The 19,971-nt window shown below is 42.0% G+C and overlaps 1 protein-coding gene across 2 annotated transcripts in view; it reads right to left on the reverse strand.

Annotated features, from left to right (window-relative positions):
- PMEPA1 (prostate transmembrane protein, androgen induced 1) overlaps positions 1 to 9,172 on the reverse strand; it is a 93,786-nt gene extending 84,614 nt beyond the window's left edge. For both annotated transcript variants that reach the window (XM_087720504.1, XM_014056649.2), the window contains exon 1: positions 8,458 to 9,172. In XM_087720504.1, coding sequence (XP_087576630.1) covers positions 8,458 to 8,560 — 103 coding nt within the window. In that variant the 5' untranslated portion in view covers positions 8,561 to 9,172. The remainder of the gene's footprint in view (positions 1 to 8,457) is intronic.
- Between the last annotated feature and the right edge of the window lie 10,799 nt (positions 9,173 to 19,971).

Genomic DNA, 19,971 nt, shown 5'->3' on the forward strand with positions numbered 1-19,971 from the left:
ACGTATATTTAGAAGCCCATTCAGAGAATATTCCGTTCAGGGAATATTTCTAATCTTACACATATCAACAAAGGGATTTTTTTTTTAATGTACATGTTCTTTCTAAAAAGCACCCAGGATCTATTTATCTAGACAGATCACTCAGATTAATAACCTCCTAACTGGCTATTTTCTGCTAATCAACATGAGGCAGAGAGCAGCAATGTACAAAACACTGTTTGAAGTTTTGAGGAAAGAAATTAACATTTTTATATAGAAATGCTGCCAATTTGGAAGCTCAAGCTGCTCCAGACAGATACCTGATGATTAAATAAGTTCCCTAGAGGAATATAAACACGATTCTATGTAGATAACCGCAGTTATAAAAAGTCATTGGACTGTGAAGACCTGAAACAAACTCGGTGCAAAAACGAACAGTGGTTGGTGTTAGCTGGGTTTCTTCCCGCCATGTGGAAAGGATAGGAAGCTTTCATTCCAATTTCTCATTCCAATTTATGAGCCAAGGTGGCGCAGTGGTTAAATGCAGCACTGCAGGCTACTGCTAGATCAGCAGGTCAGCGGTTCAAATCTCACCGGCTCAGGGTTGACTCAGCCTTCCATCCTTCCGAGGTGGGTAAAATGAGGACCCAGATTGTTGGGGGCAATATGCTGACTCTCTGTAAACCGCTTAGAGAGGCCTGAAAGGCCTATGAAGCGGTATATAAGTCTACTGCTATTGCTATTGCTCCCCAGCCATGCCGGAATCTTCCATCCAAGCTTTAAAAAGAAATCAGGCTGAACTATCCTTTATAGAGAATTCATTGGCACATTGCATTAAGACACAATGTGTTCTTTGGGGTTTGGCCTTTGTTTTAAATTCTTGGTAGATGAATAGGCAGCTCCTTCTTCTAATCTATAGTAAAGAAGGCCAATTTTCATTCAATTCTGTCTTCAGCTTCATGGCTTTAGAGCAGGGGTCGGGAACCTTAAACACTCAAAGAGCCACAAAGGTCCTAACCGGAAGCCCCCCCATTCAATTCTGGAGCCGACCGAAAATCCGTTTCCCCACCATAGAGTCTCCTCCTAGCGCGGCATCCTTTTTTCTCTACCTGTCCTAACCGAAAGCCCTATCAATTGTGGAACTGACCGGAAAACCCGCCCCTTGCCATAGAGTCTCCCCCTGGTGCCCCCTGCTTCCCCCCCCAACCGGAAGCTCCTCTCAAAATTGTGATGCTGACTGGCAACAGGGAGCCACAGCAGAGGGATGAAAAAGCCACATGTGGCTTCAGAGCCGTGGATAGTGACCCCTTGCTTTAGAGGAACAGAATGTTTCATTGCTCATAGAATGGACCTACATGTGGTGCAGCTCTGAGACGAAGTTGAAAACTGGGCAAAGGAGTTACAAAGAACCAGCCCAAAAATATGAAAGAAAAACCAGAAGTCTCTTTTGTCATTTGGACAAAAGAGCTGGGCAGAAGGAGGCTTGAAAGAGAGGGTCTCTGAAGAGATATTAAAATAATTTAGATTGGGAGGGTCTTGTGGATAATTGAGGAGAACCTTAGGAAAGCGGGATAAGTGACTAAGAGTAAGAAGAATTACACGCTAAAAGATAAACATTTGAAGAAGCAGATAAAGCTGGGGTACAATCACGATATGGCAATAATACCAAGGTAACAAAATGATGTCCTCATTTATGCAATCCAAAATTATAAATCCTTTGTTTACAAACTTGGGTGCCTTTTACATATCAGTTTAAATGAAAAAAATAAACAAGTCATATTACAGCTTAGTATAGTGTGGGAATTATGGTTTGAATGGTGTCAACATGAAAATAAAGAGAAATTGAGATTGGGACTGTGGTTCACTGACCAATGCAAGAGCAAATAAAATCTGGGAAGTTTAGGATTGTGAAATAAAAATAGCAGAAGGCTATCTGTATCCATAATCCATGTAGCCATGGCAGTTGTAGCTTCTCATATTATGCGGATCCACTGCTCGACAACCTTAGGCAGCAATAAGTAGTAAAATGAACTGTTTCTGCAGAAGACTCTTAAACAGAGCAGGTGAAAACCTAGCAATTGCATCCATACAATTAGTTAACCGGCTTCTACGTTTTCTTCATCCATCGATGGTTAAAGGAGTTATAATTTAATGTAACACATGCATCTATCTTCTATGATCTGAATCTTCTAAAAGGAGGCCCTTTTAGAAAGAAGCAGGATCTTAATTATTTCAAAACCACCTAAAAGAGCTGAGCAGACCATAAAGGAAATATGCAGGAAAGCAAAGCGGTTGAGGAATTAGAACTTTTATACAAAATGAATCGAATAGCTATTTTTCAGGCACACGTACCACTGCTGAAATATAACTTTTACTCCACTGAAACAACTGCCCTGTTTTAAGAAAGCTTGCACAAATAAATCCCCAGAGAAAAAGAATGGAGTCAGTACACAGAATTAATTATTCCTAGGAACCATCAGAAGCCTGGCGGATGGAAGAAAGACGTGGCCTTAATCTACCATTGTGAACTATTTGTTATTTCCAGACACTGCCAATAGCATGCACTCTCTTGACCTCATTTCACTTTGTCTGACTGATTAGGACCACATCAGAGATGTCTGGCTGCCTAGGAAAGCGTCACACAATGAACAGTTGTTACACTGGGTCAGAGTACTTGCCGGTCTGTACAGTAGTCAAGACTTTGAACTTGGAAAGGGAGGAGGGGGTGGTGGAAAAGAGACTCTGTTTAAGACTCATTCAAGAAGGCAAGAGGGAAGCTGGCTAATTCCTGTCTGCAGGTGCTAAAATGAAATGAAAGCCCAGCTGAACCCCACTCTTCCCAATTAACCTACATGTGGATTCAAGCATACACAGCGAGGTTAACCCCTTAAAAAGGAGATATTTATTAGACCATTTTAGAATCTTCTTTTTTCCCCACTGGCTTCCAGATTTGAAGCCAGGGTTTCAGCAAAACTGGAATAGATTTCTACTTCTTTCTCTATGTGTCCATGTCTATATTTGTTCCCTCTACATGCCCCCCCCCCACTCTCCCTCTCCCTTTCCTCTCTCTCCTCTCGCTTCCCTCCCTCTCATTGTATGTATGTATCAGTGGTGGGTTGCTAATTTTTTTACTATCGGTTCTCTTGCATGCACAGAAGAGTCCAGGCGGGTGAAGGGAGCTTCCTGCTGCCGCTACTATCGGTTCACCTGATCCAGGCCAAACCAGGAGCAACCCACCTCTGGTATGCATGCATGCATGTATGTTGATGCTGTTGTGGCTCAATGATCCCTTAACATATATTAACTGAGTTCATACAACAGACCAGGTGGTGAAAAGAATGGGATGGTTCATGCTATAGCATGTTGTGAGAGACTTGCCATTATCATAGAATATTGTATGAATCAGATTTGTCATCTTGCACCATAATTCGGGGACTGTATTTAATCTCAACACAGCAACTGTGTTTTGCTCATTTGGGTTTAGTGTATTCTATGAATGCCACTATTAGGTTGAAAGGACTCCTTTCAACAGAGGTGGGCTGCATCAATATGTCCATCCATTTTCCTTGGCCACAATATTGGGGACTGTATGGAAGAACATGGCTATTGTCTTCTTCCAGGATGGAATTGTCTGGCTCTTTCCCATCCAAAGAATAGCCAGGGCCAACCCTGCTTAGCTTCCTAGCTCAGATAAGGTCAGCCAATCCTGCCACCTGCTGAAGCCATTAGATCATATTATTGAACAAATCATAAGTGGCTTTAAGGTGACCTTTCTGCCACTGTTAAAGGTAGACGGGTTATTTTAATAACCTTAGCAATTATTGATAGAATTATTGTGGAAGTAATTCTAAATTAATTAAGCGAGGGGAAAATCAGTATAAAAAATAAATCCAAACATCAAAGAGAACAAAGAAAAGACTTTAAAGCTCATTGCATATTTTAAAAAGTGCCATATCAGCTTACTATTTCAGTCATAAAGACTAAAACACCAAGGTTAACGTTTTAAGGGTGGTTTATTTCAAGTAATGCTTAACGTTTCAAAAAGGGGTCATCTTAAATTACAAGGCAGGGTTTTAGTGCCTGGATCCAAAGCAAGCACAGGCATATCTGGTAAATCGGAAATGAGTTTAAGGAAACTTACTTCCGGTTAAATTTCTTTTGAGCTTCAGCCAATACTACTGAGAATAAACATGCAAAATCCAAAGCTCTTCATTAGACTTAATACACATAATACTCTATTGTGCTCTTGCCCAAAGTCAATCTTAAACAAACTCCCAACAGTTTTCCATATTAGTTGCCAACATTAAAAGAGGATCCTGAAAACCTAATTCAAGCTTCAAGCAAAAATTTGGAAAAAGGATAAATGGTTCCCAACAAGAAATGCCTGCTGTCTGTCATTAGAAGACTTTGTCCTTCAATGGAAGGCTGAAGGTGGGACTGATATTTTAGGATATTCTCCCCCCCCCTTGCAGTGTCTATCAACTAAAAAATTAAGTTCGTTTCTCAGCTACAGAGGGAGAAGAACGCCATAAGACATGGCCACTTGTATTCAGCTTTGATATCTATGGTGCAACATTATGATGACAGTCATATACATTCTAGTTCGCATATTATGTCTGGAATTGATATTTGGGTATTAATCCATATACACAGAGCGAAGCACTCCAGTGATATTCAGTAGAACCTATTTAGTATGGAGTAGTTCCACGGTGACTTTTATTGCAAGCTGGGCAGTGAAAAGTGTTTTAATGGAGGCTTTCTAAAGCTGATTCCTATCTTATGTCTTGGGGTAGAATTCATATCAATCAACACTCCCAGTTCAACATATTTGAATGGCACCAGACTATGGGAAATTGTTTCAGAGCGTTTTTCATTTTAACAGGAAAATTTGGAAAATAGATTTCAGAAATTTGAAATGGGGTTTACTCTAAAAAAAACAACAAAAAACCCCAACAACATATTGGGTAGATTTTGCAATAACCTCAAATATAATGCACATAAAAACACATAAGCACAAGCCCACATATTCCCCTTCTCTAATTAAGAGGTCTGGAAGTTCCAACAGATTCAGGCAAATTTATTTGTTCCAAAGCATTTTTTTTAAAAGAAGACTATGTCAAAATCAGCTTGCAAAAATGAGTCCCTCTCCCATTTCATTCCTGCCTGTCTTGACAGCTAAAGAATGCATGCATTTTATATGCATATTACATATTGAATGTTGTTCGTCTTAATGCTAACCTTGCAGGTCGAAATCCCCTGAGTATCACTTCATCAGGAGTGAGAAATGAAGTCTATTTGGAAGAGCAGACAACTAAATTAACGAGACTGCCTTGTGTCAGCCAAAACATCATTACAGCTGATTAGCTGAGAGGAAGGAACTGAAAATAAAGGTGATGAATTTGAAAGGAAAAGAAAAATATATAGACAAGCCCTGGGAAAAAAAGGGAGGCAAACATTTGGCGATATAATACATAGCAGACAGAAGCTCCATACGTATTTTTATTAGCAAAGAAAATATTGTCGGGTGTTGGGAATCTTTGGATAGGTAAACAGTCAAGACCTATAGCCAAAAAAAAAAAAAAAGAAAAGAAAAAAAAGGGACACTCTATCTATCTAGCAGCAAAGGGGAGAAACATCCATTTTAATCGCTGCAATACTTAGAAGAATCACATTTTCCATGGACATTGATTTTTAATTAGCTGATTTTAAAGAAGAAATAATTGTACACTAACATCTCTGACAGAGGGGAGAAGACGACACTGTTCCACAATAATTATTAGCCTGCTGTGTCTGGGAATCTGTGATGTAGTAGATACATCAAGGGCACTGGCAGGCTCATAAATAAGGAGGGTATGGCCATGTACTGCGTGTATTTTTTGCATCGATTGAGTTTAAACAGCAGATCCTTCACCAGAAAAAAAGGGGAGAAGAGGCAATCAGCCAAATTCATCACAACGATGCAGTATTTTAAATATTCCAGTTCTGGGCATTTCCCCAATGCCTCACTGTGTTGGATAATTTAAAAATGGCAGGGAATGGCAATTTTTGTCCATAATATTACCGACTAGAAAGGAAGAATTGGAGAACAGATTTCTGCTTACAAAGCAAAGTCAGACATGCCAACAAAATAGGAAGTCTCACTGTAATCAACAGAGCTCAGGTCTAAGTTATGGATAGGAGGGAAACAATTTCTCCATCACCAGAACAGCAAAATGTTTAAAAAGCTCTTCTCTCATTCAATTCCCCCTGCCCCCTTTTTTCCTCTTCTTTTTTTGGAACTGTAACAAAGATCTGTTATGATTGCAGAACAGAATAAAATGCAGATGTGGGCAGGAAAGAGAATTGATGTTATTCCTTTAAATATTGGGAACTCTGTGACAATATATTTGCTTAGCTATCTTTACAAGCACAGGCACACTGGGGAGGGAGGGGGGGAGACTAACTTTGTCTGACTTAGTCTTTCCACAGGCTAGACAGAGCTGTAATCTACTTCTCAGACAGAGTGATTACTATTTATAGTCACAAATTCTGGTTTGCTGGACATAACAGTTTGCATTCTCAACACATACGCGAGACTCCTTGGTGAGATGCCTTAATGGCTAAACAATTATTCTGTCATGTCATGATGTGCTGGCTATAAGTATCCTTCGCCACAACTCTGGAGCCAGAACTGTGACAGAGCCCAGCAAAGCTTTTTTTTTAAAAAGTCCTATTGGATCAGACCACAACTCACCATCAGTCAGCTTTAGTCCTCTGTTCCCAACACTGCTGGGCTATGCTCACAAACTCTCACAGTCCTATTCTACTGTTGGGGGCCAAAGATATACTGTCTTTAGCCAAGGAGGCTTCACCTCCACAGAATTGTCACTTATTCAATCTAAAGCTTCAGGAACAAGATAATAATAATATTTTTTTAAAAAAATCAAGGGCTTCTCTTTCCATAAATCAAAGCATGAAATCATTGCAAAAGAAGAGCGGGAGGTGCATATAAATATCCGCGAAGGTGAAAGAGTTATTCATACAAAACGGTTTAGGTCAGCTGGAAGGGAAGGGTCTGGAGGGGAAGGGGACTCCCATCTGCAAAGTTCAGGAAGAGCAGCAGATTGCAGGAAGGCAATTTAGGGAGGCGGGGGGACAAAAAATCCCAGAGGCAGCGACAATAAAACCCAAAAGACGGTGCTGTCTAGTCTTGGGAAAAGAGATCTCCCCGGCTCGCCGGTTAGAACCTCCAATCCAGCGTGTGCTTTAAATAGCCCGAACAGGCTGTTTTACCGTCTGGCTTGGGAACAAAGTTCCCGGGGCGATCAAAACTCACTGGGGAGGATCGAGTCACCCCCACCTCCCTCGTTTTCGGCTCCTTTTCCTCTCGTAAAGGGGGTGGGGAGAGATTCAGCCGCGCAGCCCAGCCAGACAACCAGCCTGGAAAGCCTTCTCCGGCGCGTTCCCACGGTCCTTTGGGTCTCCGGAGCGCGAACGGAAAGGGCCGATCAATGGAACGACTCCGCTCGCCTCTCTCTCGCTCTCTCCCGCCATCTCTCCCCCCCCACCCCCCCGCCTTCCGTCTCCCGCAGCCCCGCCGGCGAAGCTGAAGGGCAACACACACACAAACCAAGCGGGGAGGATTTGATCCAAGCTGAAATTTCTCCCTCTCCCGCGCGCTCAAACCAACTCGGGTTTCCTGCTTTATGACTGCAAGCGACGAACGTTGCCCCACTGCAGATACGGTACGCAACTATCTGCTGGGAAAGACGCTATCCGACAGAGAGAGAGAGAAAGAGGGAGGGAGGGAGAAATAGAGAGAAAGAGGGAGAGAGGGAAGGAGAGAGAGAGAGAGGAAACGAAGCGCCCCGGATTGCAAGAAACGCAACTTTTGAAGGGGAGGAAATGGAGGGAAGGGGTGGGAGAGGTAGGAGAAAAGAGGAGTGGGTTACAAGAAAGGGGAAAAAAGGCTGAAGAGGGGGTGGGACGTAAGAGAACTTAAACCACCCAAGTCTCAGGCTCTTGGTAAGAAGGGCAAAACTGTTCGCCCGGAGGGTTTTCTTTCCGCGTTAAAAGCCGCAGGATCGGACCTCCCCCCCCCCCTTTACGAAGCTGCAGAAGAGGGACGGCGGGGAAAGTCTAGATCGCATTTCAGACGCTTGGAAAGTCTGGATCGCATTTCCCTGAACGGAACCACGCAAGGCGATCGGTCAGGTCGCTGTCTGGATCCAAATTCCGCCCCCATCCCCCAAAGTAGGGAGAGAGAAAAATGAGAGAGAGGGGGGGAAAGACAGAAAGACAAACTGAGAGAGAGAGAGAGAGAGAGAGAGAGAGAGAGAGAGAGAGAGAGAGAGAGAGAGAGAGAGAAGCAGAAAGGGAGGGGGAGAGGGAGAAAGGCAGAAAGAGAGGGGATAAAGGGAGAGGGAGAGAGAAAGAGAGAGAGAGAGAGAGACGAAAGGAACTGTAAAAGCAATAAAAATAAATCGAAGAAGTACTTACTGATCTCCATACTCTGAAACAAAGACCGTTTGCAGTTACAAGTACAGGAGACATTAGGCTGGTTAGGTCCGCCGGTATTGTTGAGACCCATCAAGTTATACATTTAAAAAAAATCAGCCGGAGAAACAAAAGGAGCGGCGAGACCTCAAAAGGTCTCCGGGAAGCCCGACATAAAGACGGGAGCGCTGGCAGGAGGAGGGGGCGAAGGCTGAGAGAGAGAGAGAAAAAGACGGGAGAGGAAACCGAGGCAAATGTAACTGACTTTAAAAGTGAGTGAGTGAGTGAGTATGTGTGTGTGTGTGTGAGAGAGAAACCTTTGCGGAGGAAGGAGGGAGGGGGGAAATCTCAACATAAAAAAGAGCACCCTCCTCAGTTTCACGGGGCTGGGGGCGGGGTGGGGAGAAGGAGAGATGTGTGGGTCTCTAGCTTCAGAAGCTGGTCAGAGAAGGCTGGAGCTCTGCGAGGTGCGGCTCGGCCCCCATTTCCCCCGGCAGACCTAGAAGTTCGCACACGGAGCGGACCAGACTTGCGACTTTGTTTCTCTCTCTCTCCCCGTCTCCCCTCTCTCGCGCTCGCCTTGGCCAGGCAAGATGTGAGTTCCTCCCTCCTCCTCCTCCCCCTCCTCCGCCCCCGGCCCCCCCTCTCCGTCCTCTGCTCCTCATTCAAGTCCAAGGAGATTCAGTTTCAGATGGGGGAAAGAGAGAGAGAGAGAGAGAGAGAGGAGACTGAAGCAGACAGACGGGGTGACGTCAACGCTAGACTGGAACTGCCCTTTCCAAAGGGAGGGGGAAAGCGCGCGCGCGCTGGGGGGGGGAGGAGGAGGAGGGAAGGAATCTATTGGGGAAGGCGCGGTAGACTGGGAGGCGGGCTGGCGGGTTGGGAGGGGGGGGAAGGTTCGGGCAGGACCGGCCCCCGCTGCCCAATGGCAGGCGGGAAGAGCCTGCTGGCCCCTCCCACAGCTCGGGATGTCGGATCTGCCTCTTAAAGACAAAGGTGCTCGGAGTCTGGCCAAAAAAAAAAAAAAACACCCAGTCGGAATGGGGGGGGGATCATCCTTGGGGGGGGGGGGAAGCGGAGGGAGAAGAGTACTCTGCCAGGCTTCCGAGGAACCGAGGGAAGGAGATGTCTTGGTGGGAGGTGATGGGCATCAATATGCTTTTCTTTATGTACGAAAGCAAAGGACCCTTGTCTCTTTCTGTCTGTCTGTCTGTCTCTCTCCCTCTCTGTCTCTCTGTCTGACTGTCTGTCTCTGTGTGTGTCTGTCTCCCCCCCCCCGTCTCTGTCTCTCCCACTCTCTGTCTGTATCTCTGTCTGTGTTTCTCCCTCTTTCTGTGTCTCTCCCACTCTCTGTCTGTCTGTCTGTCTGTCTGTCTCTCCATTTCCCTCTCTGCCTGTCTCTCTCTGTGTGTGTCTCTCTCCCTCTGTGTTTCTCCCTCCATCTCTCTGTCTGTCTCTCTGTCTGTCTCTCTGTCTGTTTCTGTGTGTGTCTCTCTCCCCCCCCTTCTCTGTCTCTCCCACTCTCTGTCTGTCTGTATCTCTGTGTCTCTCCCTCTTTCTGTGTCTCTCCCTCTCTCTGTCTCTCCCACTCTCTGTCTGTCTGTCTCTCCATTTCCATCTCTGTCTGTCTCTGTGTGTGTGTGTGTGTCTCCCTCTGTGTTTCTCCATCTCTCTGTCTGTCTCTCTGTCTGTCTCTCTCTGTGTGTGTCTGTCTGTCTCTCTCTGTGTGTGTCTGTCTCCCCCCCATCTCTGTCTCTCCAACTCTGTCTGTCTGTATCTCTGTCTGTGTCCCTCCCTCTCTCTCTCTCTCTCTCTCCCACTCTGTCTGTCTGTCTCTCTCTCTCTCCATCTCCCTCCCTCTCTGTCTATTTGTCTATCTGAGTGTCTCTCCCTCTGTGTTTCTCCCTCCATCTCTCTGTCTCTCTCTGTGTGTCTGTCTATCTCTCTCTCTCGCTTTCTCTTCCCTTCTTTATCCCTTTGGTCAATAAAATGTTCCTAAATCGCCCCAGTCCCCAAGTTATGAAGAATAAGTGAGGTCCAACCGGCTTCCATGAGGACCGAACTTGGTAAGTGAAAGGATGCTGTTAGAAAAGGAGGGAGAGAGGGAAAGAGAAGCAGCCTCTAAATGCTCCGCTGTGCCAAATCAGATGGGGCATCAGTTAAAAAGGAACTTGACTGGGGAGATTGGGGAAATTGAAGGCCCGAACACCTAGAAATCATCAGGTTGGGGAGATTTTATTACTGCCCTCATCCTTCTCATTTCTAAAGCCTCATTTATCTCTCCCACGTAAATCAATGGGGGGGGGGGTGTCTTTTAACCTAATGGGAAGTCTTTATATCCTCCCCTCCAGATATGCAAAGAGAGCCCTACAGTTCTATCCTACTAATTTTTGTTTATTTGAATTTATTGGCCATTCAACTCCTATGGACTGCCCAGTTAGAAGTGAAGAATTCACTTTAATCTAAGATTAAGTTTCACCATAATCTAGGATTTGAGGAAACAGAGTGGGAGGATATCAGATGAAGATTCCACACTTTGCCAGATCTCAGCTCCAACCACTCAGACATCCGATAGATAGCAGCAAAGGGTAGAGAAACAAGTAATTCTTTGCTGTCATTTAGAGATGTCTGTCTGTCTGTCTGTCTGTGTCTGTCTGTCTATCTATCTATCAATCTATCTATCTATCTATCTATCTATCTATCTATCTATCTATCTATCTATCTATCTATCTAATCTATATAATCTATATAGTTTCTATAGCCACCCATCTCTATCAATGACTCTGGGGCAACTTACAATTTTGAAGATATATTGGTTGTAGTGCATTAAACTTACATGAGATTTGTCTGATTTTGATTCAGGGTGCTTTGGAAATCTAGCCAATTGTGGTTAATTAAAAAAAGTGTCTAAATAAATCAAGGTTTGGTTTAGTATGACGTGCAAATTTAGTCTACCTTCATAGCAACAGGCTGTCACACTGGACTTTAAAAACTATAATTTGAGAATGAACAAAGGGTTGAAAAATTTAGGCCAAAATATACCCACTTACCAGGTGCTACATGACAATATTTTTGTGCTGTGACATCTAACATAATTATTGCCTGCAAGAGTTACAGTGTGGTTACTGAATACCAGATACTTAGATAAACCCTATTTTATTATAAAACTTTTAATTCAAAAATTACCCATGTAAACATTTCTTTATACTTTGGATCACATCGTGTATTAGGATGTTGTAAGTGTGTACTTATTTTATTGCACAGTGTCTTACTGCCAAAATGCAAATGCAGTTTAGTCGGTCATGTGCCAACTGTACAGGTAGAGTTAGAGCTAGCTGAAAATTTAAACTATTAATAGTTTAATGAATTAGTATTACCAATTAACATTGATAACATCAGCACATATGATTCTTAACACACCCAAAGCTGCTTCTTAGTAAAAGGGCTAATAACTATTTGTGTAGCTCTTTCTTGATGAAAACAATATTATAGAGCTTTGCTATTATTTTGGATTTTTTAATTGAATCATTTTTCTAAGGAAAAAGGCCAACACAGTGTATGGCATGACGGTAAATGAATTATCTTTTAAGGAAGTTAAAATAAAACTGGCAAAGTATTATGTCTTTGTGTAGAGCTACTAGAACTCTGGGAAAACCACTATTAGGAGGCAGGAAAAACATTTTGCTGCATCATGTCATCTGGATTTTTGCACCCCAGATTCTTCCTTAAGCACATCCATTCTGAGGTCCTAGTCAGCATACTGGAAAAAGTATATTGCAGAACCCCAAGTACAACCCAAATTATTATAATTTTTAATAATATTTTTTATTTTCAAAACAAACACAACACAAAGAATCCTCCTTTACATACTGTAGAAAGTGTATCAGTTGGTTACAAAAGACTTTCGTGCATCTCTTCCACAGTCATCAACCATAATTCATATTAACTCAAGTATTTTAACTCAGATATTTATACATATTACCATCATCATACCTCCATTTTCATTTGACTATAATTGTTTAAACGTCCATCATAAAATATACCAAGATTTAAAACATAACCACATACTGGCATTTCATTTGCTATTTCTAAAATCATCCAATAACACTGAATCCTTATGGCCTAGCTAAACATCCATAATATTTAGTAACAAAAATTTCTAATCCTCCTTTCCAAATCACTGTTTACAATTTGCATCCAGTTTCCTTATGTTGTACACATACATATATATATACGTTGTTATCATTATCCCTCCTTTATTTGACTGTATCCTGTATCATAACATTTTTCCCCCAATAATCAAAACTTAACTATATTTAACTTAGTTCTTTTTTATTAGCCTTTATATATAACCCAAAAGATTTCTAATCTTCCTTTCGTGGGTACCTTCAATATTCATATCCAATTATTACTTATCATAACAATACATATGTATACATTATTATCATTATCAGTTATTTATTTGACTATATCTATTGTCACTAAATTTCACTAAGTTTAACTAGTTTTAAATTATATACTTCCATCTATCAACCTGTATCTTTCCAATAGCAAAACAGTCTCATGTCTTCTGCCATTTGTGGTATCAGTCTTCTAATCATCTCCTTAATCAAATTTGTATGGACTCCTCTTAGCAACTCATTGCTTATTAAGTCTCTCATGTAATTTCAATGCCCTTCTTCTGTTTCCTTAACCAGCTTATCTTTAATTGTCAGTAGTGTTACCAATGATGTTGCTAATAAAATTTCTCTCTTTAAATCCATTTAACAAAATTCTTTTGTTTTTTCTTCTGTATCTTGCCATCTGGGATAGAGTTCCCCTCCATTTAATTCCTCTTTCAGTATTCCACTATTTCCATTTCCAGACTACCCATAGCTGCTAGGCTCAGTAGCTGTGAATTAATTCCAGAACCAAAGACTGCTTACCCTTAATAGTAGGTGCTGAAGTGGAAGAAAATTCTTGCCCTTGTCTCCCATTTATAAATTTTCCTTCCTGGACTCATCTAAGAGAGACACTGACTGTTGTAGGAAATAGAGGTTTGGAGGGATCCATCAAAGTTTTTAAGTTCTTAGAAAAGAAGGCAGAGCTGGGGTGTTAGAATTCTGGATTGTAATCATTTATGAAGGCCAGAGGTAGTCCTACTTTCAAAGCTACACACGTACACATTTAATATATTGGTGCATCAAAGAGAAAGGAAGGCTCGTCTTTTCTTTTGAAGGTTGCAACGCTACACTCACTCTGCTGAACTCAGGTGTATTTACTTCTGAGCAGGTACGCACAGAATTGCATATGAAAGGAGAGTGGCATAATCTGAAGCATTTTCATATCTAGTCTTAACTAGGTATATAGAGAGTCCTCATTCGAAGTTATGACAGACCTCCCTGGGGCTGCTTATGCCCCAATTTCAAAATCCCCCCTATTTTCCAAAGCACCAGAAGGCAAGACAGGAACCAATGGATGGAAATCACTCCAGGAAAGAAGCAACCTAGAACTAAGGGCTAACGGTGAGAACAATTAATCCGTGGAACAGATTGCATTCAGAAGTTGTGGATGCCCAATCACAGGAGGCTTTCAAGAAGAAAGTGGACAGCCATTTGTCTGAAATGATATTGAGTCTCCAGCTCAAAATGGGTTAGACTAGAAGACCTCCAAGATTCCAATTCTGTTATTCTTTGATGTTTATGATGGCAGCACCTGCCCTATTTTAACTATGTGCTTCACTGAAAGTGAATTATTTTTTACTGACCCTGATTTTTACGGATAACTGATCCCTCCCTATCTGCATGAAAAACTTACAATGGGGATTACTTGAAAGAGTGAATCTGATTTATGTTGGCTCAGCAACGGCCCAGCGATCTTTTCACGCTGATTAAAGGTGTTGTGGAAATCTATAATTTGGAGGCTTACCAGGATCTGATTTGGTTCTTCTAAAAGGATTATTTTTAAAAGGACACTTGGCAACAGAAACATCCTCCCCTCTCTTATTCTCATTATCATAATAAAAGCTGGACCACTTTTTAATGCTTGGGTTCACAAATCACATTTAAACAGATCTATGATTTATATTCAACAATAGCTAGTTTTGTGATCCTGCTCATTACAAACTAGATTAGCAGAGCTTACTTAGATCCCATTACAGGTAGTCCTTGAGTTATGACCACAATCGACCCCAAAATTTATGTTGCTAAGCAAAACATTTGCTAAGTGAGATTGTCCCATTCGTGACTTTTCTTGCCAGAGTTGTTAAGTGAATTGTTGCATTTGTTAAGTTAGTAACATGGCCGTTAAGCGAATCCAGCTTCCCCCAATGACTTTGCTTGTCAGAAACCTGATGGGAAGGTTACAAATGGTGATCACATGACCTGGGGACACTGCAACCGTCATAAATATGTGCCAGTTGCCAAGTATCCAAATTTTGATCACATGATCATAAGGATGCTGCAACGGTCGTAATGTGAAAAACGGTCATAACTCACTTTTTCCAGTCCTGTTGAAACTTTGAATGTTCACTAAATAAATAGTTGTAAGTAGAAGACTACTTGTGTTATAGTTTTACACCTACAGGTAGTCCTCAACGTACGACCACAATTGAGCACAAATTTTCTGTTGTTAAGTGAGACAATTGTTAACTGCTCTCAACACAGCAATCAAGCATTAACTGTGATATCAAAGATTGTTTTAAACATAATTTTTATTAAACATATCAAAATATAAAATACAAATGAAAGTAACGAGAAAAGGAGGTGGGGGAGAGAAAAACATTAACTTCCAATTCTTTTCAGTATAGTAGAATAAATATAATAACATTACAACTTCAACTTTTGACTTTTGCATGCTTAAAATGTATTAGCCATTGCTATAACAACAAACTTGTCTAATCAGCAAATCCCAAAGTCAACTTATTTTTTTCTATCTCAAGCAAAAAATCCAGAAGCTGTTTCCAAGTAGAAAATTATGACATGAAGTATTTTCCCTGTTGAGAGGGCACACAATCATGTACTTTGTATTATCTTGGAAAACTGATTTAAGGCCTGTGTTCAATATTGTTGAAGGATATCAACAATATTTGTCAGAAGGATCTTAACAAACTTGAACATTGGGCACTATCTAATAAAATGAAATTCAATGGTGAAATTCAGTGGTTTCTTGCCTACATTTAGGCAGGAAAAACGAAATACAGTATAGATGGTACCTTGCTCAATAGTAGTAACTGTGAGAAGGATATTGGAGTCCTAGTGGACAACCATTTAAATATGAGCCAGCAGTGTGCAGCAGCTGCCAAAAAAGCCAACACAGTTCTAGGCTGCATAAACAGAGGGATAGAATCAAGACCACGTGAAGTGTTAATACCACTTTATAATGCCTTGGTAAGGCCACACTTGAAATCCTGCATCCAGTTTTGGCCGCCGCGATGTAAAAAAGATGTGGAGACTCTGGAAAGAGTGCAGAGAAGAGCAACAAAGATGATTAGGGGACTAGAGACTAAAACATATGAAGAACGGTTGCAGGAACTGGGTATCTCTAGTTTAATAGAAAGAAGGACTAGGGGAGACAAGATAGCAATGTTCCAATATCTCAGGGGCTGCCACAAAGAAGAGGGAATCAAACTATTCTCCAAAGCACCTGAGGGCAGGACAAGAAGCAATAGGTGAAAACTAATCAAGGAGAGAAGCAACGTAGAACTGAGGAGAAATTTCCTGACAGTTGGAACAATTAATCAGTGGAACAGCTTGCCTCCAGAAGTTGTGAATGCCCCAACACTGGAAGTCTTTAAGAAAATGTTGGATAGCCATTTGTCTGGAACGGTATACGTTTCCTGCCTAGGTAGGGAGTTGGACTAGAAGACCTCCAAGGTCCCTTCAACTCTGCTATTGTATTGTATTGTATTGATATAAGACCCATGGTGGTGCAGTGGTTGGAATATAGTATTGTAGGCTGACTCTGCCCTCTGCCAGGAGTTTGATCCAGACTGGCTCAAGGTTGACTCAGCCTTCCATCCATCTGAGGTCAGTAAAATGAGGACCCAGATGGTTGGGGGCAACATGCTAATTCTGTAAACCTCTTGGAGATGACTGTAAAGCACTGTGAAGTGGTAAAGAAGTCTAAGTATCAGTAGAGATTCTCAGTCATCCAGGTCATGGTTGTCCCAAAGGTGCTTTTTTCAGGAGGTAACTGGGCTTTCTCGTTTTTTTCTTTGAAGACATTTCGCTTCTCATCCAAGAAGCTTATTCAGCTGCGACTGGATAGTGTGGAATGAAAGGATCTATATTCCTTACAGGATAAATCTTTAAATCCTTCCGTTCCCCACTCTCCTGTCAGAACCAGTTGCCTCTTGAAAAAAGCACATTTGGGATAAGTCTAAGTGATATTGCTATATTCCTGCAGGTGTCAGCATGCAGAAACAAGATGGCAGCTCTGATCTTCTGACTTTTAAATTGTAGAATTCTACAAAGTTTTGACCCTCTGTGTTGGGTTGTCAGTGCCTGAAAACTTTGCTGAAAACTTGCCCTTGGAGTTCTAAAGGTAAAAGTTCCCCTCGCACATATGTGCTAGTTGTTCCCGACTCTAGAGGGCGGTGCTCATCTCCGCTTCAAAGCCAAAGAGCCAGCGCTGTCCGAAGACGTCTCTATGGTCATGTAGCTGGCATGACTAAACGCCGAAGGTGCATGGAATGCTGTTACCTTCCCACCAAAGGTGGTTCCTATTGTTCTACTTGCATTTTTACATGCTTTCGAACTGCTAGGTTGGCAGGAGCTGGGACAAGTAACGGGAGCTCACTCTGTTACGCAGTTCTAGGGATTCGAACCGCCAAACTGCAGACCTTTCTGATCGACAAGCTCAGCATCTTAGCCACTGAGCCACCGCGTCCCTTAGAGTTCAACATGGTGACAAAAGGGAATTGAGTTATGATCGCCTCCATCCAGGTGGCTTTATTTGACTTCTCAGTCTAGCATTAGAGGCCTGGGATTTCCTAGTGGTTTCCAGCCCAGGTTCATCCCTTTCAGCTTTTTCCAAGATCAACAAGGGTGTCTCTTAACACATTATTATTTACTCTGTCCATTCAGGGGAATCTTTTACATCCACCTTGCTCCACCTGGCATTTTTTGGGGGATGGGTTCCGATTTCATTCCTTAGATTCCTTGGTAACACACAAAGACCAGGATTGTGGGAGCTGTAGCCATAGCACATCCCAGTTAGGCCGTAGCATGTCAAGGGGATGTCAAGGTTGCTTTTCTGTTTGTTTATTCAATTCAGCAGAATTCTCTCCTTTTATTAATCCATTCCTGTGTTTAAGAATGTAGGTCATTAGGGAAGAAGTCTGAGGAATATGTATGTAACCAGGCTGATACAAAGTCAAACAACTAGACTGTTTAGTCTGTTTCATTAGTCTGGCTTGCCAGGATCAGCTTGTTTATTTATTTATTCAATCAATTTATATAGTCTTGCCTTAGCTCTGCCGGTTAACTATGAATTTTAAGTGTATTACGGAGCCTCAGGTCCTCTGCACGCAAAGCATGTCTGCGGCCTTGCAGCCACCATACTTCTGAAGGTTGGATAGGCACTGAAAACCAGTTCCCCGAATAACTTTCTGAAATCTGCATCCAAGACATTGTAAAATATTGGACAGGACATCCATGCACACGATGAATGTTCAATCCAATAACCTTCTTACAGTGAATTTTGGTTTCCCCCCTCTGGCAAGAGTTGTGGAAAATGAAATGGAAAAATGACTCAACTCTCTCCGAATGGAGACTGCTGGGTTTATAATTCATAGCCAGTTGTCACTGTTCAAAGTTTCTGTTAGGACATTCGCTGGGATGCCTGCCAAGAAGAAAGTAAGTGTGTGTGTGTGTGTGTGTGTGTGTGTGTGTGTAGTATGTGCCTAAGAAAGGCTTCTATGAAGGATATTGAACGCCACTGTTTTACAATCTTGAATATTTAGGTTTACAAAACATAGGTAAGGTTTTAAAAAAAGAAACCCTGGCAGATTTGTGCAACGTACTAAGCTTGGTTAATATGAACGGCTGCTGCAAAACTGTGCCTGCTGTTATTGTTCCCCTCTTCAAAGGGAAAGACAGCAAGAGTGAATGTCGAACCTAGAGCGGGATTAATTTGTTAAATGTGTCTGAGAAAGCATTTGTCAGAATTCTGATGGAAAAAAATAGCAGAGGTAACATTTGGGAAATACAATGGGAATCTCTGCTGTGCTGGGCATATATGTAGATCAGAATAACAGAATAGCAGAGTTGGAAGGGACCTTGGAGTCTTCTAGCCCTAGCCCTGCTTAGGCAGGAAACCTTATACCATTTCAGACAAATGGTTGCCCAATCTCTTCTTAAAAACTTCCAGTGTTGGAGCATTCACAACTTCTAGAGGCAGGTTGTTCCACTGATTAATTGTTCTAACTGTCAGGAAATTTCTTCTTAGTTCTAGGTTGCTTCTCTCCTTGATTGGTTTCTACCCATTACTCATTGTTCTACCCTCACTTGCCTTGGAGAATATCTTGGCTCCCTCTTCTTTGTGGCAGCCCCTGAGATATTGGAAGACTGTTCTCATGTCTCCCCTGGTCCTTCTTTTCATTAAACTAGACATACCCAGGTCCTGCAACCATTCTTCATATGTTTTAGCCTCCAGTCCCCTAATCATCTTTGTTGCTCTTCTCTGCACTCTTTCTAGAGTCTCAACATATTTTTTACCTTGTGGTGATCAAAACTGGATGCAGTATTCCAAGTGTGGCCTTACCAAGGCCTTGTAAAGTGGTATTAACACTTCAGGTGATCTTGATTCTATCCCTCTGTTAATGCAGCTATTTGTTTTCCTCAGTAGGTTATTAAGAAATGTCTGAATGTAAAGGAAAGGAAATAAAATTTGTTTATATTTGTTCATTGAGAAAAAGTGCACAACAAAGCGAATAAGCCCGATTTATGGAATGGTTTGCGTTTTTATTTATTTCATTAGTCACCCACTTCCAGTGGATTCTGCATTGAGTCCAGTGGTGGGTTTCAAAAATTGTTCGAACCTACTCTGTGGGTGTGGCCTCCTTTGTGGGAGTGGCTTGCCACCCATGTGACCGGATGGGAGTGGCTTGCCACCCATGTGGCCGGATATGAAGATGACGACGACACTTGTCAGAACCACCTTAAATTACCTCACACACAGCACTGGCATGCATAAGAATATGATGTAAACTTGTCTTTTAAAAGGCATCTTTGGTTTGCGTTAAAACAACTTCAACACACGCAATGTTCTGATTGTACCACAAACGCAGTAGTCATCTTTACCTTTCACAGAGGCACTGAGTTTTATAAATATGAGCATGATAGTCAGTGGTGGGTTTCAAAAAATTTCGGAACCTCTTCTGTAGGTGTGACCTGCTTTCCGGGTCCACTGGTGGAACCTCTTCTAACCGGTTCGGTAGATTTGACGAACTGCTTCTACCGAATAGGTGCGAACTGGTAGGAACCTACCTCTGATTGAGTCCAATGCATGAATCTGCAGCTGAAGGTTGAAATGTGA

Source organism: Thamnophis sirtalis, unplaced genomic scaffold, assembly GCF_051295495.1.
Source record: "Thamnophis sirtalis isolate CommonGarterSnake01/CBP01778 unplaced genomic scaffold, rThaSir2_p1.2 scaffold_7, whole genome shotgun sequence".
Lineage (NCBI taxonomy): Eukaryota > Metazoa > Chordata > Lepidosauria > Squamata > Natricidae > Thamnophis > Thamnophis sirtalis.